This window comes from Aythya ferina, assembly GCF_964211825.1.
Source record: "Aythya ferina genome assembly, chromosome: 7".
In the NCBI taxonomy this organism is placed as follows: domain Eukaryota; kingdom Metazoa; phylum Chordata; class Aves; order Anseriformes; family Anatidae; genus Aythya; species Aythya ferina.
This window is the reverse complement of record NC_140302.1, coordinates 30,237,384-30,262,401: the sequence shown is the minus strand read 5'-3', so window position 1 is coordinate 30,262,401 and position 25,018 is coordinate 30,237,384. Positions and strand designations below refer to the sequence as shown.

Sequence of the window (25,018 nt, the reverse complement as noted above, 5' to 3'; positions counted from 1 at the left end):
CTTCAGTTTTTCGATTTCCTTTTATTGAGGAAAGTACAAAAATATGCTTAATTTCATTTTAGGATCCTGAATTAAAACTAAATAAACTGTGTGTTGTCTAACATTATTTTTAAGATAGTCTGCTCTGTTAGATCACAAAAGTAAGTTATAAAGACAGATCATGTCATTGAAGTGTATAGCTCTGTTTGGTTTTATAACACTAATTAACTCTATTGACTTTCAGTGAAATTCCATTATTTCCCTCTCTACCAGAGGAAAATCTGACCAAAGCGTATAATCTGCCTGTAAATTCTCAGAAACATGTTCTGTGCTCAAAGAATATAGGCTGCAATTTTGGTATTTTTTGTACCTTGTTTAAATACCTATTTGAAATATAAAACCTACTGTGACCATTTGTGGAGTCACTACTGATGCTTCTGCTTTAGAAGGAAATGTATTGGTTGAAGTAGAGTATTGCATTATATTTTGCAATCAGATGCGAAAATATATTTTCCTTTGAGATTACTGTACCATTCTTCATATAAATTTCTTTATTTAAGTAGACTATTTCCCCTCTGGCTCATGTCCCTCGACAATTATCCAGCATAAGCAATCTACAGAGAATTGTGTGAGGTGTAGCTGATTGTCATTCAATGCAAGTGAAATCTTAAGGTGAACATTAGTCACTCTTTTAGACATGTTAGCTTGAAGTGGAAGCAGTCAATTACAGAGTAGAGGTTTTATGGCTACATTATTACCATCATACTATTAGGTTTTCGGCAGTAGCATTCTGTTTGATCGATCTGTGCCAAGACATTGATGGATAGTTTTGTTCTTCTAATGTCAAATCTGTGGGACTTCTGTACCTTATTTATTTATTGGTGCACTGTGGTACTGTGGGTATTTCTCCTTTCTCCGTCATTTTAGCTTTAGCAGCTAATCATGATTCATTTTATTTGACATTTTGGTGTTGATTTCAATAACATTTCTAATATTTTATTTTATTTTATTTTATTTTATTTTATTTATTTTATTTTATTTTATTTTATTTTATTTTATTTTATTTTATTTTATTTTATTTTATTTTATTTTATTTTATTTTATTTTATTTTATTTTATTTTATTTTATTTTATTTTATTTTATTTTATTTCATGTTCTTGAATTACAGAGGAAACTATAGCATTGTGTTAGATATGCACTTAATTGGATGTGTGAAAGCATCAAAATTATATGAGGGCCTTGGATTGCAAGAGTTGCAGCTGATGGGGAAATGCGCATTGTGCACCTCATGTGTTTGGTGCTATCCGAAATGTAGCGAATTTGGGGATCCTGGTGTCTCCTCAACAATTTTGCATTTTGTGCTTGCTCTGGAGGTTGGAGCATTTTTGTCTTTACTATTTCATATCTCTTTCAGACCACACAAAAATTTTAGAATATCACATCGCTTCAAGATGCAGCTTTAGCTAACACCACAGGCGTTAATTTGGGTATTATTTGTTTAATCAAATGTATGCATTTGTAACTTTATTCAAAAGCAAAAATACTAGTATTGACACTAATCTATAGGTATATGAGCAAACTTTTTTTTGTTGTTGTTATTCATGGGGATGAAGATGTGCGTAAATGCACTTGGAAACAAAGAACATACCTGCATAGACCCATGTTATTCTCCCAACAGGACTGAGAAGAAAATCTCCCTCAGCCTGTTTATGAGGGACACAGCTTCTCAATACTTGAACCATCTGCCAGGATTTTCCTCAGTGGTATTGATTTCATTGGTCAAGGAAAAAAAGAGTACAAAAAATGGGGAACTGAAATTCGCTGAAGTTTTCTGCTCAGTCTGGTTGAGCATCAATGTTTGCAGAGAGAAATTAGCAATACCACAGCTCTGTAGACAGAGCTCACCCATCCTGCACCCCTGGCTTCAGTGACACTCAGAAGGTCAGAGCAACTGTCATAAACTAGAGCTGTGCTTATGCAAGGAGGTTCAGGGAGTTGTAGTCTCTGTTACCACATTGTGTATTGTGCTGTGGTATATGCCAGAGGAATGACTCTACTGCTGTACAAATATTGTACACTGTACAATTGCTGTCTCAGCAACACTGTACTGGCTGCACCCACAGTGAAAGGAGTGTAATTAATATTGTTAATACAGGTGAATTAGCGTTTCACAACCATCCATTTAAATCAATAATGCACAAGTGTCCCAGCATTAGCGTGCACATGTCTATACGTGTGTGTATGAAGTGACTCTGAATAAAATAGACAAATAGACTATTTAAATGTAAATGATGTTGTCATTTGACTTAGACTAAGTCCTGACTAGTTCAGAGGACATTCATTTTACTTTAGTGCTTGAACATTGAATTAATTTTTGTAAAGCACTTATTCTCTTTCAGTTATTTTTTATTTACTCCTTTGTACATTACCATTCACACACTTGTAAACATGTACATTAAATAAAAGCCCATGCATTCCATGTGTATTTTAGAGTTAAGAATGGAGCCAAGGAGAGTGCAAGCTGATACTTGTATCAGTATCATCATGATGCTACTTCATGAACCTTCATCATGAGTTTATTGAAGCAAATGGAAGTTGAAGCACTGTGTTCAGTGGGCTTTGGACAAGACAATGAGCAACAGACAACTGAGGCATAGGGGCAGCACCTAAAAAAAAGAGGCATGAGTACTATGGAGTTAAAGTTAAAATAATTTGATTTCCTGCTTTTCTTTTATTTTTTTCCTCTAGGAAGAACTAAGCTTTTATGTATGAAAAAAAGAAAAAAATAAGAGAAATTAGAAATTTGTAATAGATTATAAAGGCAAATCAGAGTGGTTTAGCTGGAGAATTCAGCAGAGAATGGGGGGGAAAAGTGGAACATTAAAGTCAAAACAGAAGGGAGCTGGGTGTCACACACCATATGTGGCATAAATGGAAGGGCAAGGAATCTAGAGTAGACAGAAGGGAACGCTGTGGTCTAATTTATTAAATAGCATAGTGATTTCAAGTTAATAAACCCCTGGTTGCATGTAGGTAAGTGACATACATCATGCACAGCTGCCTTACCTTCACTTTGTACTGGTTTATCTTCTGCACACACAGTAGGACAGTGACCATCATTAACATTATTAAATCTGTAAGGAAGTGTCATTTAAGTTACTTATTTCCAAAGTATCCTATTTCCTTTGTTCCATTAAGTGCACCTGCCTCACTGCACACTTCTCCTTGATCATCGGCTTTTGAAGTCCCAGCAATGAGTCTTAAGACGAAGTGAGCAGCAGCACAGTGGCTGCAGCTTACGTAAGCTTCCTGAAGCTGATCCACAGCGAACCCATGAATAGGCAAGGGTTACCAGGGTTGCTCTCTTCCCATTGTGGTGCATTTATTTGTATTCAAGAGGATTGCATTGGGACCAACTGATAGAGAAAAGAAGAGCAGCTGGTGGTGGATTAGCGGGATGAGGTTGTTATTGTTTGGTAGATCGGACAGATAACTGCCCCAAATGGTTTCCAGTAGCAGCAGGGAAAGGGGGGTGATTCGGTGCCCCCACAGCTGCCGTGACTCTTGCTTTTTGCTGACTCTATTGCTCTCTCTGCTGCCATGATGGCAACCTTTGTCCCACCCCTACTGCTGCTGTCACTAATTGAGCATCTGCCCTGTTTCTGTTACTGCTGCTTTCACTGTGATTTTAGTCTCATATTTTACTTGTGCTAAAGTACTTTGGTCATGACCACAGAGACATATATGTCTACCTGACAGAAGCTGTGGGAGAGTTTTAGAGAAGGTAGAGCTTTTTGCTTGTTATGCATGCCAGAGACAGTGTCTTTTCCCCACTCTGCTTTCAAATGTTTTCTGATTTAGCCCATCAGCTGCCGTTGTCAGATTCGATTCACAATCACTTCCCCTGTCCTCTGTCCTCTCTCGATTTTCCTTCTGAAAGAATAATACTGTAGAATAAGCAGGATAATTTTTATACTAAGGCTTTATGTACTTTGACTCTCTTTTTTCAGGTTATAGCCATCAGGAGCAAGCTGCTGTTGTAGATAAGCTAATATATACTCCTGCAGTAGACAGTCAATGCGTGTAAACCATTCCTACCTACGCTGGTATTGCTTGAGGCTGGAGTAAGTTACGCTTCAGCAACTCTTGAATTAACAGGTTTTGTCTGTCTGTAGCTATCTCCTGAGTACAACTAGTATGGTAGCACTTCGTGAATGGATTTGTCAGTAGTATTCAGTTTTATTCCAAATCTAAGAATAAAGCAGAATAAGTTTAGTTATCTAAATAACATGATTTTTGAACAAAGAATGAATAGATTGAGGAGGAATAGCCTAAGAGTGAAGAGATGGGAGAGTGACAGTCTTCAAGAAGTTAAAAAGCCAATGCTAAGAGGGTAGAAGTAAAATTAAGAAAGAAACTGGTATTGTGTTTCAGAAAGTGATAGCTAGATTAGATATCAGGAAAAAAACACAGGTAGGTACTGGGTAGCTATCTAGAGGGGCTGTAGAATTACTGAAAAACAGGTTGGATCACCGACTAGGCAAATGGTTGAGGTAGGAAAAGACCTTTTGAGGTCATCCAGACCTTGCTCAAAGGAGGGCCAATTTCTACCCACCATGTAGTTTTTGTTTTCAAATTATATTTTTCCAATTTAGCTTTAAGGATAATGTGGGAAATTGTATTGAAAGACGTGTCAATATAAATAGGCACACTGCTCTCCCTCTGTCCACTGAACCAGTCATCGAAGTGGCGAAGGCACTCAAGCCTGGTTTGACTTTGGTAAATCCATGCTGACTGGTCTAAGTCACCTTCCTGTCCTTCATGCATGTGGATATGGTTTCAAGGAGGGCTTGCTCCGTAGTCATCCCTACAGCTGACCCACCTTTCCGTGTATCCACCTGCTTGCCCTTCTCAGAAGTATTCATGGCGTTTGCTTTTCTCCAGTCATCAGAGAGTTCTCGTGATTGCCAAGACCTTATGAGCAGTAGGTCAGCATCACGGTGACGTTGGCCAGATCTCCCAGCACTTGTGCATCATCCCCTCAGGTCCTATCGACTAGGTTATTGCTAAGACAGCATCAGTATTTGTGCATGTTTTGTACATTTATAGTTCTAACTGAAGGCTTTCTCAGTACTTTCCCTGTTGTGCCAGACAATATTCACATTCCCATCTCTGCCTTCTCTCCCTTTGGATTACCTACTACTCTTTCTTTTGATGTTGAGATAGTGTGGTTTTGTATGTGCTTTATTTGTGTTCACTTCCCATATTTTAACAGCTTTATTGTTTAATGAAGAAAGCAAAAGTCAAATATACAGCTTTATTGGAAAAGCAATTCTTGGCATGTAGTTGGAACACTAAAAAATGTGTTGGAAAATGTAAAAACAGTAAACCTCAAAACAGCCCCTATATTTACATTTTATAGCAAATTTTATGGGTGAAACTGAAATAGGACAAGGTACAGGAAAGTAATGATCAGAAACTTAGTATTTTATATGGTCAAAAATGTATAGTTATATTATTGAAATATGTCTAAAATTCCCTGTTGCTAATCTGAAATCCAGTTTTAAAGTCTTTTTTTTTTTTTTCTATTTTTTTTTTTTTTTCTGAAAAATGTTTGAAAGCTTGGTTTGGACCTTTGTGAAGGTTCATTTCCTTTTAGTGTCTTTCCCCTTTTCATCAGACTTACTTTCCAATCACAATGATTTCAGATATCCTAGAGTCAGCCTTAAACTAGAGAAAAATATTTGGATTTTTTTTCTTATACTTACTATTAAATGTGCATGTAGCTTTCTTCTGAAATGGAACACAAAGTCAAATAGTATTGAAATATTTTATTTACATATACATGAGTATATAAATGTGTCTGCATGCATATACATATGAAAGATCTAGGCCGTCTTTATATAAGAATATACTGTACTCGCAGTGTATATAATTGTAGAAGAACTCTGATTTGGTGCAGTGGTGTAAAGAAGGCAAAATCTGATGGCGACTTTATCTTCAGCAACAGGAAGCTAGTGTGGTTGGAAAAAATATAATATGTGGGGCCAAAAACCTTTCCTCATCTGAAGTGTGCGGTTATTTCAGGTTTTGATGTCATAGCTAAGAGCATATCTGGCCCCTTCTTTTCTGTAACTGGCATTACTTCAAGAATAAAGCAGTTGTTAGTGAGCAGAGAGAGGACTTTGGAATTTCCTGCGCTCCTGCTGTGTAGATTCAAATGCTAAGTTTAAATAATGGATGAACCTAAGATTATTATAATTGATCATTGTATGATTTATATGGAGTAATTATAACTAGGTTGAGAAAGAATTTTCAAAAGCTAGTTTCCTGGTAGCCAGAGCCATTAAATAACAGTGTGCTGCCAAAACAAAAATTAGGTGGGAACGTAGCCACAAAGTTCAGAATGTCTGTCCTCTGTCTGATTTATAGCTACCCTTATGATGACAGTATCATCGGTATTTTCTTATTAGGAACAGTAAGGGCTGTTTGAATTGTTTTTCTTATCTTTCTAACGGAACTTATCATTGTTTTAAGCTTAGTCAAGCGTAATAACTGGAAAACTGCAAAAATCCAATGTATAACAAAACTAAAAGGTGCAAGAGGTTGAAAAGGTTAATTAAAAGTGTAATGATGGCATTTACTCAGACAGTCCAATTAATCACTTTATTCCAGTGGTCATGTGATACAGAAACCATTGCTACAGATAACTGATTTCTAGTCCGTGCATACATGGTCTGCGTTCATTAATATCTGTATTTTTTCTACAAAAGTTTTAACTTTTGATTTAAAGCTACTTTCTGAAGATATTTTAAAATAGCAGCTAATGTTTAACCCTGTATCCTGACATAATACTCTCCATCTACTCTCACTCTGAACAAGAGGGGAGCATTGCCCCCTTGGTACTTGTAGTTTTACAGCCCCAGGGGAGGTTTGCTTACAGCTTAATGGGGTTTTAGGTATAGAAGAAATAAAGCACTAGAAATACATCATTATGTAATGTGATCTCTCTGAAACAGTGTATATGACCAACAAAGTGAATTCTCAAGTGTCAACAAGCACATTTAAATGTAATTTTTACCACGTCAACTGGAAAAAGGCAAAAAGAACCTTGAAGGATCAATTACAAGGGTCATAACCTTGTATTATCTGATTTGCTATAATATTCACACAAGCTTTATTGGAATGGAACATAAATTTGAAAAATAGTGAGATTAGAAAGGATTGCAATGCTAGAGCAAAGAGCTAGAAGCTTTCTCCTGGCTTATTTTGCTGGGGCAGCACTTTAGAGGGAGCCCATTATAAGCAGGAGAATAGTAGTTATGTTAACACAGTAATTAATCAAGTCTGAGGAAAAGAGGAAACAAGTTGTGAATTCAATTCTGCAGTAATAAAAAGAAATGCTGAAAGTTACCCTGTAAATTGGCATGACTTTGGTAAACAGTCCCTCACTGTGCCTTGAGAACTTGCATGCAGTAAATCACTTCTCATGGCAACCGTGTAGGTTTGAATATTTTCACAGTTTTATTCTGTATTTCCATGTGTGCTAGTTCCTTCCCAATTCTGTTGACTTACTGTTTGGCTAATAATAAAATACTGCACAGAATAACATGAGAGCATATGCAGTAACAGTTCCATTGTGAATATTTCAAGGGGAAATTAATTAGAAGAACTCAGCTGAAACCGTGGTGATAGCCTTCCCCATCACAAAACCAGCCTCTGACTCAATACAGAGCATGAATTGTACATGGAATGACTGGAGATCTCTCCTCCAGAAAAGAAATATATTCTGCATATGGTTCCAGTCATGCATAATCCATCCCTAATGCTAGTGCAGTGTAGGTACATTAAAATGACCTTTACACCCTACAAGTCTTTAGGGTAGAACTGAAATCCTTGGTGCAGTAATGTGAGAACCAGCGAGTGGATCAGTTTACAACAGTAGGATTTTTCTTTGTTTAGCAGCCTCTGATTTTATTCATACATTTCTGCTTTCTGTGTGAGATACTTTGGACGCAAGTGAAAGTGTCATTAGAGTGCCAAATTCTTGTAACTTAGATTATTGAAAATTCAGAATAACTCCAGTGAATAAAATTGATTTAACTCTGCTGGCACGAATATAAAGCAAAGCTGACATCCTCAGTACCACGTGGACAATTAGGAATCCTGGCTTAACCTTTCATTAAATTTGTAGTAGAAATGAAAGGTGATCAGGATATTTGTGTGAGTGAAGACATAAAGAATTTAAGCAGCAGACCATAATATTATTAACAATGGGGAGTAGGGTTTCCCAGCTCTCACGGAACAAAAATTTAAATCAGTTCATTACAGGGTTACAGGACTCTCCTCTTTCATAATCCGTAGGTTGGAGTACCTCCACTTCATCCACCATGGAGTTATCTGCCTGGCCTTTCCCCATTCCTTCCCAGAGAAGATAGAAAGTACAAAAGGAAATAAGTAGACATTGTTTCTCCCCTGTTTCATCAGCATGCATCCAGCATAGCGGTTTTGTCTTGCAGTTTTACCTGCTATGTCTGCTAAATGCACCAGCAATTGGTCAACTAAAGGTAGCAGGATCTAACCCTAAATGGAGATGAGAATCCTGCCAAGTATGAGAGCCCAGATCAGTGGTGAAGTGGGACAGAGCAAAACACAGCACATGGGGCATGTGGCCCTCTTAGAATTAAACATACAGGAACAGAACAAGTGATGGATTTACACACACAAAAGTTGGGAGCCCCTGCTTCTGAGCAGATCTAAAATCTCTGGCGAGATGCGCAGAATCCTTACAAAGTTCAGAGGAAATTCTGTATTAAAAAATAAAAACAAACAAACAAACAAAAACACAACACACACCGCCACCACAACAAAACTCCTGCACAATATATGTCTAGATAGACAATAGGAAATACAGAAACTGCGATTTGTTGGAAGTCCTTGGATTTGCAGCTTCAGGCAGCAGGTGCATCTGTCCACACAGCAATCAGCGTCTGCTCCTGTGAACAGAGAGCCTCTCTGGAAGAAGTAAGCCTTCTGTTAGAGGGCACCTAGCAGAAGAAATTACGGTGCTTTATTCGCTGAGGTAATGATCAGAACAGTCCTTGAGGAATCGGGAGGTCTGTGCTCTGTGCTCCTCTCTACAGGTTTTCGCAAAGCCTTGGAGAGTACCCTATGGACTAGGCAGCAGGTTGGTCTGGAAAGAAGAGGAGGAATTGTGTTATAGAAAGGATCACATTGTTTTGTAAGGGATTACATGAAGAAAGTACAAGTGGGATCATGTCTCTGCAGACTTGCAATTAAGGCAGTCATCTTCAGGGAGGGAGTCCTGGTTTCCAGTCACTGCTTTTGTAAGAGAAATAACTCTGTTTCCTGGGCCCAGGCCAGAACCCAGCAATATGCCTCTCAGGGAGAGCTCTCATTCTTGGGCTGAAGCATCACACGCTCTCTGGTGTTTTGCAATATGCTCTGTTTCCTGTGCTCCTTCCTGAGAACACCCAACAGTGAGGTGGTTTGAGATCACTTCTGGGAAACAAGAAGAGTGGTTCTGAATAAGGAAGATGTCAAGAAAGGCGAGGTCTCCCAGATCCTGGCTCATGACCAATGGACAATCATAAAAACAAATCTTTTGATGAAAGACTTCAGACACAGCTGTTGTTCAGAACATTAGTCAAATGATGAACACTTTCAAATCATGTATTTTGGTTTTCAATAAGCAATCTTAGTGTTAATGATCTCTACAGGACTCGGACAGGAGAATATCTGCTCGGGTAGATTTATGAGTATTTTCAGAAAAGAAATTTAAGGCCTGTGATATCAAAGACTTGCATACCCTGCGCTGGGGAGGACTGACCAAGAATTTAAAATGTTTCTGCTTTGGACTGAAGAACCAAAAGTCTCAGTTTAGTTCTGTTCATTTGGGTCCTTTTGTTGCTCCAGCCCAGGGTATGCTCTTGCCTCTACATCCTTGTCACCTGCATGCCCAGTGCTGCCATCTGTTGCAATTTCTTCATGAACCTTGTCGTATTTGGAAGTACTCTGAAAAGCCTGAGTATAGGCAATAATTAGCTTTAGTTTTAAAATAAGCACCTATTTTTCATGATTATAGAAAATGTTTGAAGCAGTCCTGACTATTCTGCAGCGGCTGAGTAGAAGACAGGTGGAACCTCAGGATAACATGAACATACCAATCCCATGCTTTCTGGGGAGATGACTTGTTCTTTATATGTTATTTGGGATTAGAAAGGCCTTGTCCAAGCAAATGGTAGTTTAACTGAATGCATTCAGATACAGATGACAATATTGCCCGTGTTTTCCACTTTTTTTTAGTCTTCTGTTCTTAAAAAGCACAAGTACTTTGGTGAACCCCATAGCAGCACTTCTGTTAGAGTTGGGTTGTGGTTCTCCTCCTTATCCCACTCAGGTTTTTGTTCCTATATATGCAGTATTCTGTACCTGCTTTGGAGTAGACCCATACCCATACAGTCACCTCTATTACTTTGCAATTTTGCCTTCCATCATGTTAATTTTTACTTCTCTCTTTATAGCACTCTGTGCATTAAATACCCCAAAAAGCCTACTAATACTGATTACTTGCAAATAGTAATTGTAATTTTAATAACAACCTCAGTAAATTGCTTTTTATGTAATGTAAGAAAATTGAAACCTGTGTCCATTTTGCTTTTTAATATGAACGTTACAGAACAAGTAATAGTCCTTCCACTGCTTCCACGTAATGGGAGCAGGAATAAGCTCCCAGTATCCTCTGAGAATCCCTTCTTGTGCACTATGGAGTTAACAGGAGTTGAGGAGACAGCCAAAGGCTCAGTAGAAATGCAGAAATGAAATAGAAATGGAAATGCAAGAAAGATGAAAGATGAAGGTGAAGTGACTGTGAAAGCGAGTGAATCATAAGGAAGATCAGACAGGGCAGTGGAAGCCCTATTAAAACTTTAGAAATACCTCTGGTTAAAAGACTTTGGCTGGCTTCTTTCTGCTGTTTTATCCAAGCCTCAATGAGGGCTTGAGTCCAGAACTGCTGCAGCTGTGCAAATGATGGGCATGGGTGGGAGGTTTCAGGGGATGAGAAATAATAAAGTTGTTGTAGCTTATACTATAATACAAGGCTCATCAGTCAAATAGATAAGAAAAAACACCTCACCTTGTAGGCAAGTGTTACAGTCCCAGTAGAAGAGCTGGGAGCTGGTGATCCTTATCGTGGTAAGTTAGTATCTCTCAGCCGGTTGTTGCTGCCCCAGAGTTTCTGGGCTCGTTGTACAGCAAACTGCCAGGTAGGAGGAGGTTTTTAGGCATCCTCACTCTATCCTGTTGTGCCATGACGCCGCCTGGCACTGCAGCAGGCTGGTGCCCATAGCCACAAAGCAGCTCGCAGCTGCCAGTGACTTCTGAGAAGAGGCTGCACCCCAGTGCCTGCAAACCTGCTCTGACGTGCCCCCAGGGGCAGGGGGGCACCCGTGCCCTGCACACAGGCACAAGACTTTGCTTACAGATGGGCTGCAAGTGGCTTACCTGGGAGGCTGCAGTGGTTTGGCAGGAGCTGGGAGCTGTGTGGTCTGGCACGGGTTCCACCGTGGGCCCAAGGCAAAGCAACTTGTGAGAGAGGGAGCTCTGGGTGGGGAAATGGTGGTGAGCAGGGATTGTCACTTGTCCCAGGCTGCCAGTCTGACCACCTCCTGTCCATACCCAAGTGCCCCAAGAGAGGGGGAACTGGGAAAAGATCTTACACAGACCTTTCCTGAGAGATGCTGGCAGGAAAAGTAGCTCTGGATTAGATCCATTTGCTCTTAACATAGTCAGTACCTAGTAAGAGCCAAACTTCTGCCTGTCTTAATAATTTAAGCTTTGCAGAACAGAAGCTGGGTGAAATTCTGACCTTATGTATTACTGCTGCGTAAGTAATCCTCAGAAATATTCTCAGTGTTGTTAACTGTTCGTAGATACCACAGGACATAGAAATAATTACTTCGTACTTTTGCAATAAAAACAAAGCACAAAGTGTGTTCTGGATTGTAAATTTTGCATTAAAACATGATTTAAAAGCTTGGGGAAAGCTGGCACTAACGAGAAGTTCAGACAGTCTCATTTAATTCAAGTGCAGTGGATGCAGATCTCCTATGTGCCGTATGTTAGTCTTGGTTACAAGAGGTAGAAGTAATTTCTATAATGCGATGATAAATAAGATGGGAACAATAGCTGGAGACTTATGGATCAAAATAGAAAAGGCAAGTGGCAAGTTACAGCCAGGGATAGTTAAAAACAAGCAAGCAAACAAACAGCAACAGCAAAACAAACAAAAACAAAAATAAAAAAAGGTACACATTCAGAGTTCACATGTGAAGGAACAGTAGTCTTGGGTAGATAGAAGTTGTGTTAAAGATGAATGAGCATAAATATTGAGTATGAACAATTTGCACCTGATTAAACTTCTTTTCAAGATAACTTTCAATGCTGTTTGCATTGTCAGTGAATTTGGCATATGGTCTATTTTCAGAAAGCTTCATTAACCTGTGCCTTTTGATTTTTGAGGTGTTCACATTCACAGAGCTTTTTAATTCTGTCAACATTTACTATAACTGTGTATCCTTAATGGAAAACATATATATGATTGTTAGCAAGGAGGTGCTTTAGTACTTTTTTTTTTTTTTCTTTTAAAAGAATGCTATATAATAAAGTAAGTTGATGTCTGTCTGCATTGTTATACCCCATTCAGAGCTCTTCCACAGAATCTGGTTTTAAAGAGTGGAATTCAGCAGTTGACTCGCAGGCACAAATAACCATGTAATTACTCTGCAATCACATAGTAATTAGCATGTACTATTCATATATTGCATAATTATATGCCCTACAGATTACATAGTAATTATATTTGTACCAAACATATAATTCTATATACTGTATCACAGGAAAATAACTTGGAGAGTTCATAGTTAAGGTTATAGATATACGTTCATATAATGCAACATTTTCTATAAAAGTGTTACAACCTTATGAGAGGTTTGTATTTTCGATAGCATCTCTTCTGCATCTGCTTTAGCATAAACTGACAAGAAATGGCTGGCTGTTAATTTACAGGCAAATGTTGTATGATTATAATTTTGTAGCGTGTGGAGATAAGCAGAAATTTGCAGTTTGTTGTGTAGGAAGCTGGGCTTGGGAAGGATTCAGAGCATGGATATTAAATACACAGATGCTAAATATATTAATGTAGTTACAGCATTATCACTAGAGTGAAAAAAAAATTCAATGCATTTTACTTATCCATTGGGTTGTTTCTGAACATCTAAGATGCATGGGGTAGTAGCAGGTAATATGTTTGTGCAATGCTAAGTGTGTGCTAGCATGCAAGGCACAGGCAGTTCAAGCAAATGCAGTAACTCGGTGTGCCATGCCAGCCAAACAGCATCATCTGTCCCTGCCATGAAAAAAAAATTAGAGAAAAGATTGGTTGGCATCCTGGTCAGGGAACAAGGGGCAAGGTGGTAGGAGAAAGGAGAGGAATGGCACTGTGTTGTACAAAGGCCTTGGACTCAGTTTCTGGGAAAAGGTCTAAGTGGTTGCTGCAATGTTTTCAATATTTGCAGAATATCTTTTGTTCAGCTTGCAAATTCTGTAGCAGTGGGAAATTAATGTATCTTCTTGGATCTGTGATGTTGGCATTGCCATTATCCAAAGCAACTTTATAATTGTTCTTAATTGAATTTTGTACTCCGATGCCAGTTGCCATCATTTTCAAGCAAAGCATATGTTGGATTTTAATATCTGGATAATGTATTGCAAAATTAAATGTGTAATTATAGTCTTAACTTTTATCTGAGCTTATTTTTTTTTTTCCTATAGCTTCTCGTAATGTGTGCATATGCATGCGTGTGTGTAAGGGAGTGAGACGCCTGGTTTTAAAGTACTTCTTTCACAGTGACTTGTTAATTCTACATCATTTACAAAGCTTGTACACTCAATAAAACTTTCAGGGTTCAGGTTGTATTTCTAGGTCTTACAGAAATATCTCAATCTGATCCTGGAGCTCACAGAGCTTGTGGGTGGCATCAGAGGCCTCTCAATCATGGGGCTGCACCTGCTTGCCTTTCTGTCTCTGTGGGCTGTTTTAGACCTCAAAAAATGTAGTAACAGGCACGTGGCTTTCACATGCTGCAGAGTACACAAATTACATTTAAATATTATTTCTTGGTGTAGACACTGAATGTCATTTTTACTGTTGAAGGAAAATAAAAAAAATATGACAGAATCTGCTTTCCAAAACCAGAATTAGGAGCCCACGGTCTAACTGTGCTCTTGTGCAACGGGCCAAATGTATCCCTTCCAATTTACCAGTGATTTTAATAGCATTTAAGTGTGGCCAAGTCTTTCCCAATTTTCATCCTGCATGTCAGCTGCAAAGAAGATGAAGTACAGCCTGCCTGGTGTAGTCGTCATTTATTTGCCAGCGCTTTGATCGTAACGCATGCCTGTGCTCTTGTTCACTTGTTAAGCCATTACCGTAAGAAACATAAGGACTGGTTACGGTTTCTGGCACTGAAAGTTTTGTATGTAACAAATATATTATCAGGATCTCATTAACAGAATGAAATAAACACAAACGTCAAAACACAATATAAATGTGACACGTTTCTTACTGCTGTTGTGTTGTTTTTTCTAGTGGAGCCAGTACTTTCAAAGGGGAACAATTGCTTGGATGCAGCAAAAGCTTGTAACCTAAATGATACCTGCAAGAGGTTCAGATCTGCTTACATAACCCCCTGCACCAGCAGCACGTCTAATGAAATCTGTAACAAGCGGAAGTGTCATAAGGCCCTCCGGCTATTTTTTGACAAAGTTCCCCCAAAGCACAGCTACGGGATGCTCTTCTGCTCCTGTCGAGACGTAGCCTGTACAGAGAGGAGACGGCAGACTATTGTTCCTGTGTGTTCATATGAGGACAGGGAGAAACCAAACTGCCTGAATTTACAAGAATCCTGCAAGAAGAATTACATCTGCAGGTAAGATAGCACACGGCAGGGGAGTGATTAATGAGGTTCCAGAGAGAACTTTTTGGTACTACTGGATTTGCCAGGACTGGGGGTCAGAATATCCACTAGGGAGTAGGATGAGTCAGGGAAAGCAGCGAAAGCCTCTGACGTCCCTAACAGAAAAACAAAAGGCTGCATCTGGTTACAGTGCGTGCCTTCTCCAGAGCTGTTGACAGCTACTCCCTCGCATTAAGAAAGAATTTTTTTAATCCCAGGCTTAATTTTTGCACGTTTTTGTTGGGATAATTTTCATTAGGTGTCTCTATGAAAAGATGTCTCAAAGTGATTTTATGTCCCACTAGTGACCAGGTGAAAACAGAATTATTCTTTGTAATGGGGTTTGTTGTCATTGCGATATAGCGAGTGAGCACTAACAACAGTGGATGCAAGCCACATGGTGGACTTTATATACAGTCGCAATAAACAGACTACCTGCAGACTTCTGCTTCATGGAAAGAAAAGGAGTCCACATTTGTGGACTGGATCCCACAGTCTTGTTAGAGCTGTTCTAGGTTTGGAATTGTTTTATCTCACCTCCCCTGACAAAAGTGCTGGGCTGATGTAACTGGAGGGTCATAGATTCAGTGACCTGATTCCCAGTCTCCTCCCTCTGTGTGTTTGGCACAGCCAGGCAGCACAGAGCGATGCTTTGCATGACAAACTGGGCCCTTCTGCTTTTATTAAGTTCCCTGCAGGTTGTCACATGATGCTTATTTGGTGCCATACAAGACGTCCTCTGCCCATAGGAAATGCTTTATTCCTACTTAGCATTGTGTATGTGTATATAAGAATGCTGTTCTGCTAATGTCGTGTTTATGAAGTTAAGCCCAAGAACTCATGCTCATTTTGAAAGTGTCAATTCCCTGTAGATTAACAAAATCTGTGAAATGCAAGTAAGGAAATAAACACTATTGTAAAATGTCAAAGACACTGAAGATATGTATATACATGTATATGCCTTGACAAGTACATACATATGTCTGGTAAAATACTTTGAAGTCCAGATATGAGATCTCCACTGGTGATGTTAAACTTGTAGCCATAGCATCTTGCCCGTAACTGAGGTGTTGGCGGCTGAGGAGGCAGCAACGCTCTGCCCTCCGTGGCTGGGGGAAGTCAGGAGCCACTTTTCTGCTGCCACAGACTAGAGCAGCTTTAAATGAGGGCAGGGTTTTCATTGCAGTTCAGCGAGTTACATTCAGCACTTTCATGTCTGTTGCAGTTTGTGAAAGCTGAACACTGGTTCTGGAGGCAGAACCACCCCTTTTCCATTTCCATGTTGTAGTGTTAGTCTTTTCTCATTGTATATACTGTCTTACCTAGATTGTCTTAACACAGGCTCTGCTAAGTTACAGCATCTTCAGTGTACTTTCTGCCAAAATTCCAGTGTGTTACAGTGCCAGGGAAGTGGGGGAGAGGGTTTTATAGGTAAACTTCTTCCTTTTATCCAGGCTGTAGTGCTCAGGAATTGCGTAGTTAAATTAATGCCATTACTTCTCTTATGACTGTGTCTTCCTTTGGTCAGCTTTGATCTAATGTTGTCCCAGCAGCTAAGTTTTTAATGGCATTTTGTTTAATCTGACCTCATAGGCCTGGTGTTCTGCTTTCTCTGTTCCAGCACTGCAGAACAGAGCTTGGGAATACGGCTGCTCCTGTTGCCCAAGGCTGCAGCCAACACTAGGGTGAAAACGAATTTCTTTATGGGTTCTTCCCCTGACGTCTTTTCTTTAAAAATCCAAATTATATCATTTAGACTCTTTCATGTCTTGGTGAGTCCTGGCTGCCAGGAGCAGGGCAGTGCTGGTGAGAGGGAATGGGCAGGCAGATGTCTGCAGGGTCGGGGCATGGTCAGCAAAATGCAGTGCTTGGTTCTGCACCTGGGGGTACAGTAAATGCCACGGGTTGCTGATGGCTGTCCCATGTCAATGCTAATACCTCCAGGGCTGTCTAAACCACTAGCATGTTTAGTACCTTCCCCCTCTCCTGTCCCAGGGGGGAGAAAACAGCAGCAGAGCTGTTCCAGTCTATCCATAATGTGGTGAAAGGCATTTTGTCTCTGAGTTGTTGTGCACTTAGAGGGAGATGGTGTGGCTTGTTCCCTGCGATCTGCCCGAAAACAGGGACTTGGGCAAGGGAAGAAAGAAGAAGAGATCACATCTCCTCCCTGCTATTAAAAATATCGGCATTGATAAATATCAGTCTACGTGGTAATTCCAGGCATGTTTAGAATAATTAAAAGCAGTAGTCATGAGACATATAATTCTAACTTTTAAAACTTCTATTTCATTTTGAAATCAGAACTAGTATCTAAATGAGAGAAAAAATCAGGACTATGTTCTGACTTCTGTGAAACTGTCATTTAGAAACTATTATTTGCATGCCCGTTACATCCAGCAGAGTTTCTTCATAATGCCAGGCAAAACAAGGGAGACAAGTTATAAGGGTTTCTTAGGGTTTTTAAAGGGTTTCTGAAAGTAAATGTTTTCCAAATGCTGCTTGCTCGGAAATGCAAGTTTTGAATCTGCCCCTGTTCCATATAAAATGTCACTTGGGCCTATGCCCAAGTATGTATTTAACCATTCAGTTTTGGGTGCTCTTTAAAAGCTTTGTTTTGGATGCACATATCACTGAATCTGTTTTTTAAACAGAATTAAGAGCAGAGAAGCAATTCAGCCAAATGGCAGATGCCCCTAACTGAGATGGCAGGACACTTTGATTTTTTTTTTCTTTTTTATTCATTCATCGATCAGCTATAAAGTCTTGATTGAGGGAAAAAGAGACCAGAAATGTCAGGAAATGCAAGTAAGCTCTGACTTACGTAAACAGTCCTAGTTTTTCAACTTCATCAGAATATTGAATGGTTCATGGTTCATTTTAATTATCATTTTTCTGCTGCCTCTCCTTGTATCCCAGTCCATATGCCACTCTGAAACTGATTGGAGGCTCTCAGGCATGCCTGTCAACTCTAACTAAAAAGAAAAAAAAAAAAAAGAAAAAGAAGCCATTAGAATTCTTTTTCATTATGAACATAAACAAAACTTCTAAGGAAGATCATTGTACTGTCAAAAACTTTCACCAGTTGTCCTGGAATATCTCAGACCTCTGAGGGAACTGCTCTTCTGATTACTTCAGCCACAAATTAAACCTCAGAAAGTTGACTGGCATGCTTTAGAAATATCATTCTGCAGTAAAGGCAGGACAGCGTGCTTCATTTTTGTCGGTATCATGTTTGACAGTGTTTCAAAATACTGTTTTCATTGAGCAATGAAAGTGTGAGACATTAGTTTGGTCTTGTTAATAATTAGTGTTTTGAATTTGCATACTTCTGTTTTCTGGATGTGTTCATCAGGCACTGAGCAGAATGATAATGATGCAGATATATTGCTTATTAACAGAGCAGAAAAATAGAACAGTATCAATACAGCCATGTGCTGTAAAGATCTGAAAAGATAGGATTATTTTTTTTTAAGATTATTTTTTTAGATTATTTTTTTTCTTAAATAAGAATCTAGTAATTGAATGCAAGTTTCTTGTCTTCCACAATTGCTGCACTCAAAATGGTGAAATAGCAAGTAGGTAGTTCAAACGCAAGATATTTTTGGCACTCTGTAGTGTGAGATACAAATCTTTATAAATGTGCTTTCATTGGCATTCATTGGCACGTTCTTACCCCTCATACAATTGTTTGGGGATACTGCTGTCAATTGTTTCTAGTCACTTGTTTAGTCTTAATTTTGGTGCAAGAACACATTCAACTCTGTGTGAAAGATATTCAGTTCTGTGTGAAAGCATGTACGGTTATAAGGACCTTGCATGAAGATATGCAAACATTTTTATCAGTGCGTAAAATAGCTCATTCACAGTGAGAGCTAGAACAAAAGCTCAGCTGCTTGCTGTGTTTCCTGCAAACGCAAGAAACTTGCCAGGAAATTAATTTCCCTTCTTTATATTCTGTTGAAATTTCTTACGATGATTTCCCATGAAAAGGGAGCCAGTGTATCTGTGCTTGTTTATCATAAGTCGTGTGCAGGTCTGTGAGCGCTTCACGCCAGCACCTGTTTGTGCAAGTGGCCTCTCTGCACGGGACCTGAGCACTGCTCCTTAACAGGCACTTTATGGGATGCAGACTGCACACCCTCACGGGTAAGGTTTACTAGAGGACTGGTGGCTAAAGACCGTAAGGAAGTTTGTGAAGAGATGCTGTAAGTGTTCAGCCAGCTGTCTGTGTCCTGCTACAGAAAAGGGGGAGCCCAGCCTCTTGTGCTAGGAGGGAGGCTTCAGCTGCAGCATTAGCAAGTACCAGGGAGGAGGGCATTCAAGGGATGTGTGGGGGAGAGAGAAGAGGTGGAGGAGAAACAGGGCTTTTTCCTCAATTCTTCTATTCCTTAGGCTTCTCTTTCATTTTTCCTGCTTCCTCCCTTGCTTTATCCTCACACCTCTTCCCCTTGCTTAGTCCCCTTTCATCTCCTCTTCCCAGATCTCCCAGTCATTACCTGACTTTCACTGCCGCTGCCACATTTGGATCCTCTCCATTACAGCCTCTTACAGCCCCTCCTCATGGCTCTCCTGCGTGTGGCTCTTTTCCTCCCTCAGTATCGTGCCACAGTCCAATGATCATCTGTAATTCAGAAAATGAGAGGGAAACCATAGGTGCATGCTCCCCCCTGGAGCCTGTAGCTTATACCAGTTACAGTTTGGTGGCCAGCTGCTGGGCTGCACTGCGTGGTCTCTGCCAGGCTCTAGGTGGCTGCCCACTGGGTGTTGTCACGAAGGACACAGTGGCAGGGTACAGTTCTGTGCAACAGAGCTGGATTTGTGTCCCTCCGGGGTTTTTAAATCAGTTGGGCACTTGAAGCTGTCTGGCAGCTCCTTGAGATTACTGTTGTGCTGTGGGTATGCAAAACCAGGACAGCAACGTAGTTTTCATAATGCAGTTAAGGACATTAGAACAGGGATGCTCTTGATTTCGAGAGACGTGCAGGCTGTCTATATTTTGTTTGGAGGCAGAGTCAGGGAGTGGGCGAGAAACTTCGTGTGCTGCCTGACTCACCCTGCGCTGGATGCAGGATATCTGCAGGGTAACGGGGGTAGCCTGGGCTCAGACTATCTGCAGGGGCTCTCTGCTCTCTGCTCCTGGCCTCTGGGCTTGGCTAGGGGAGGTTCCCTGGCTGCACAGGGCCAAGCGAGGGAGGAAAAAGTGGAAAACCTGGACTTTTAATGAATGAATTGATAGACAGGAATGATCACAGTTCAAAAAATTCAGATGATGGGGTCTGGGGGGAGGTGGGACAAGCTGGTATGCTTGGAGCATGATGGTGTAGTGAAGTTTGGGGTGTTGGGGGAATTGCTAGCCTGGAAAAAAAATGCAGACTTTGCAAAATAAGCAAAAACCTTTCAAGTCAAGGGAAAATAAAGTAGAAAATGCTGCAATATCAAATTACTTGCTTCCTTTTGAGTCCTTTACATGATTCATTACATTGATGTCTTTCGTTAGCAGAGTAAAACATAGTATTACTCTCCCCTCCCCCAACACATTTAAAATTTCTCTCCTCTGATCAAAACTCAGAAGGAATCAAGCAGTTCCTCCTTAAAACATATCCATAAATCCCTAAGGAATCTAAAAATCAGAACAACTAGCAAACCAAGTGCTTTGTCCCTGTTAAAGTGTAGATAGATTTTGTTCTGGAGTGCCGAGATCTGCTTGGCCAGTCCTCATTTATACTCTCTCTGTTCTGCTTAAGAGGGTCTTGAAGATTAAAAACGTGCTGGATGATTGACATTTTGTTGAGCAGTGAGAGAAGCAAAGATGCGAGCAAGGATATAGTAATTAGAAAAATGGCTCAGCTGTATTCCTGCACCAAACTTTCACATCACTTTGTGCTTTAACAGTGAGGAGATCCTCAAGCACAGGGTTTTTTTATGCTTGAAGAAGCAGTAACCAGACAGTATCTTCACACCGAGGTCTTTTGGCAGGCAAGCTTAAAACTCTCCAAGCAGCATTTCTGCAGCCAGCTAGTGCCTCCACTCATTCTTGAAACCCAGGAATGTAATCATAAAAAGGTAGTGTAATTCTTTTATGCCCATTGTCTGTAAAACAGAAGCTAAGCATTGTCAGAGCTCTTTGGTTCAGCTGTTTTATGTTTTGCATGATGTAGCTTTGGCAGTATCCTCATGTTGCTGAAGTCCTGCTATTCCTTCCTAAGTATTTTTTAAGGATAAGAGCTAACTGTGGTGCTGAATATCCATTATTACCTTACTGCAGAGTTGCAAAAGTGAAAGAAGGAATAAAATATTTATGATTGTTAGAAAAATCATAAAATGGAATTGGATACAAATTATTAGACTTTTATGGATCATATTTAGATACCTGATCTTCCAGGTCAGTCCCTTGTTAGCCAAAACAATGCAGCGAGTTAAAGTACTCACAGTCACCAGTAAACTTCAGCTCTGAGATCTTGGGGGTATTATCATCATCCAAACAAGGTCCTTCCTCTCTGTGCATCATTGTATCTGAAAAAGCTTGTTCTCTAGGTGAGAAAGGAAAATTGCCTGTATAATACTATTAAAAAAAAAAATGCAGATTAGAAACATGAGCCAGAAAGGGGGTTACAGCAGCGGGAATTCAACCCATTTGTTTGTTCCTTTATCACGCAGGACAGCTGAAACTACATTTGTTAATGAAGCAGTTTCACACATGTTTAGTCAAAATTTTTGAAAGCCAGGAAAGTTAGATTTGACGTTAAACTTTAATAGAATCTAAATTTGGAACTACTCATGTTCTTACGGTTAAGCAAGCTCTTAATTGCTTTGCTGGATGGGGTTCCAGTAAGACTACTGTTACCACTGATTTGTTGAATTGTTAATTGAGAGATTTTTTGTAGAGAGCAGAAGTTCAGCATCCACTGGTTTGCATGAGTAGTTTCCACTCACTAATCTGTTAAATCTGTTGAAGAGAACATTTTTGATCCTTTTTAATATACTCTCAGTCACATTTGGCTAATCTGCTATTTCTGAGTCAAGGGAGATATATATATATATCACACAATAGCATTTTCTTTCATAAATCAAAATGTTTCCTCATTTACCTCAAACCACATATATACTAAAGGCAAGAAACCATGATATGTTTTATGTGTATAACAGAGATACTATATCAAGTCCATTTCCAGTGTACATCCTCTGAGATCAGTGACTTCAGTGGATTTATTCCAGGGATGAATTCGGCTATTCCTGTTCTGTGTAGGTGAATCTTCAGGCAGTGCTAATTAAAAGAATGTCAACTGATTTTGCCATTCCATTATGCTGGACTTTGTAAAGGTTATTTATATCACTCTACATCAGGCCCTAGTGAGAGAGTATTTCTGGTGGCAGTTCATCCATTAAAATAGCTGCAAGATAATGTAAGCACTAGAACTAAAAATAAAACTTTGTTTCTCAACAGAACAAGTGACAGCCACATGCATGTTTTCAAATTTTAGCATTTTAATGTTTACTGAATAGAAATTGCATTGCTTTCATTATGTTTTAAGCACTACCATGCTACTGTTGGAGTAACTGCTGTTAAGTGGAAAGCCACATGTAAATGTACCAATATCTGAAAAGACTTCTCAGCACAGAAGTTGTTTCCTATGCTTTGATTATCTCCTGGCTTTAAAGCAAGTGGCACAGGGAAAGTTTTCTTATATGTGTTTACTGCTGAATATAGATTTTCTGTGAGATGAATGTGACCCTTGCCAAAGATTATTAATAGATGCCCTTACATTCACATATTTGTGCTTACAGTTCAAAAACATACTAAAAACCATTAAAATAAGCTTTTATATTATAAAGCCTTTATGAGTTAGACGTCTGTTAAATTAAATCTTGCCTGTATTATTTGAATATTTAGTTCATTTTCTCTTGCTCCAATTCAAGCACAAACTACTGTGGTTGTCCTGTCAGTTACGATGCTCCCTCTTCTAATTAGGCCTTGTGAAATGCTGGAGATATGTCTCAGTAACTGGTCATCATGCAGCACTGCAAAGTATTCTTCAAAATAGACAGTGTCTTTCAGATGAACTTCTGTAATCAGCTGGATGTATCACAGGCTGTCAGCTCTCTTAGCTGCTGTGGCCATATTCAGTTTTTTTGACAGTGGAGATTAAAAAAAGAAACAACAAGCCTAGACTGTCCATGTCATCCTTAACTGGTAAAAGTGATTTATTTTCCAATCCTGTTCTGTAAAACAGTGATTTTCTTAGCATGGAACATCCGTGTATCTTCTAAAACCAAGTAAAACATGTTGAATAAGATCAATGCTATACTGGTTTGCTAGTGCCAGAACTTGGGGACTTTCTATTTGATGGGGATGTTTTGTGCATGACATAAAAAGCTTCCCAACAAAAGAGACTCTAATCTGCTTTTATCTGCTGTGGTTCTGACTTGAAATTTGTTGTCTGACTCCTGAAGTCAGAACAGCTTTTAGCATAGCTTCAGGATGAGTTTCAGCTATGTTGGCTGCGGGCCCTGCACAATCAAGTGCAAGGATGCACTGGGCACCCTTTCTTTCCTTTAGTCAGGAAAGACTGGGAGGGAGTGAGTGGACACAGAGATATTCTGTTCAGGGATGCCCCTGCAGGGACATTGGAATATAGAAAGAATCCCTACATAACCTTAGGAAACCTGATGATCCAGTGCATCATATTTTTGCCAACAGGAACTTCTCTGGTAAACAGAGAACCGAGATGCTTGTATAGATGCTTACTTTAGATTGTTTTCCATCTCCAGACTCCAATTTCGTTTCATGCTTGAACCAGCAATATTCTGTTATAGTTTATTCAAGTGGTTACAGAGAATATTATTGTCATAGATGTCTTTCTCAGGTACTTGGAACCACATCCTTTCAGCGTGCACTCATGATATAGTTGTTAATAAACACCTAAGCATCCAGTGGCACACTCAAGGACTTGCTGTGGCACTAATTTCTTTGGCTTGCTCTTTGAGCGTGACAATGATTTTCTTAGGTTTCCAGTCTGTAATTCAGACACTCCTGTCTGCCCAGCTAATGAAGTGAGAACAACTCTATCCCTAATGGACTAGTTCTTTCCTGAGAAACATGCTATCAAGAGACACTCTGGGGCTTGGACATCTTTAAACATGACAGTAATTTATATTTAGAAGCTTAAAATTAAACAGAGTAAAGGAAATGAAATAAAATGAAAACGTACAATCTCTTGGTACTCTGAAAGTAGCTAGTGGATTTGTTCATGTTATTGGAGAGCTTTGTTACAGATAGACTAAACAGAAATCTTACCAGCATCCCCTGACAGAAATCATGGATTGACAGTTCAGCCTATCAGTTTGTAGAAGATGCTCAGAAAAGTGTTTTCTTTGCAGTTGAGAAGACAGAAACACATTATGCATGCTTAAAGTCAATGCAAGGAAACAGAGCCCCACAAAACATATTTAATATAGGTTTGATTTCCTGAGGAATGCTTTCCAGATGTTCTCTCAAACAGGCCTCTAAAATATGGTCTGAGGTAATTTTTTTTTTTTGCAAGCAGAAAGAGAAAATTCTGTTTTGTGTCACTGCCTCAGAAAATCACTGTTCTAATTCTTTATTGCATTACCTTGTGCTCGGGATTTGCACCATATTTTTCAAAATTGGTTTTACTACACAAAAGGTCAGTAGTATAAAAATATTTACACTCCCCAATTGCAAATAAATCATACTTATTTAGGACCACATTTGAGCTTAGTAGTTTTCCTGAAATCCAAAGGAGACCTAATACATTAGAATAAAATTACTCTAACACATGACCTTGAGTTACTTAGAGGCTTTAACTAACGCTGGTAAACGATGAGATTAGTGTTTTGGTAAGGTCTTACGGTTTTCTGTAGCAGACATTGTGTAAAAATATCCAACAGATCCCTTGCAGATAACCTGAGCAATGGGAAAGAATAGGATTAAAGGCAAATGGTATGTGACATATTTTATTATGCATTGCATAAGATACAA

At 39.4% G+C, this 25,018-nt stretch overlaps 1 protein-coding gene across 5 annotated transcripts in view; it reads left to right on the top strand.

Annotated features, from left to right (window-relative positions):
* The window catches only part of GFRA1 (GDNF family receptor alpha 1), a 258,834-nt gene that overhangs the window by 186,472 nt on the left and 47,344 nt on the right, over positions 1-25,018 (top strand). For all 5 annotated transcript variants that reach the window (XM_084526809.1, XM_084526808.1, XM_084526806.1 and 2 more), the window contains one exon: positions 14,652-14,991. In XM_084526809.1, coding sequence (XP_084382935.1) covers positions 14,652-14,991 — 340 coding nt within the window. The remainder of the gene's footprint in view (positions 1-14,651; positions 14,992-25,018) is intronic.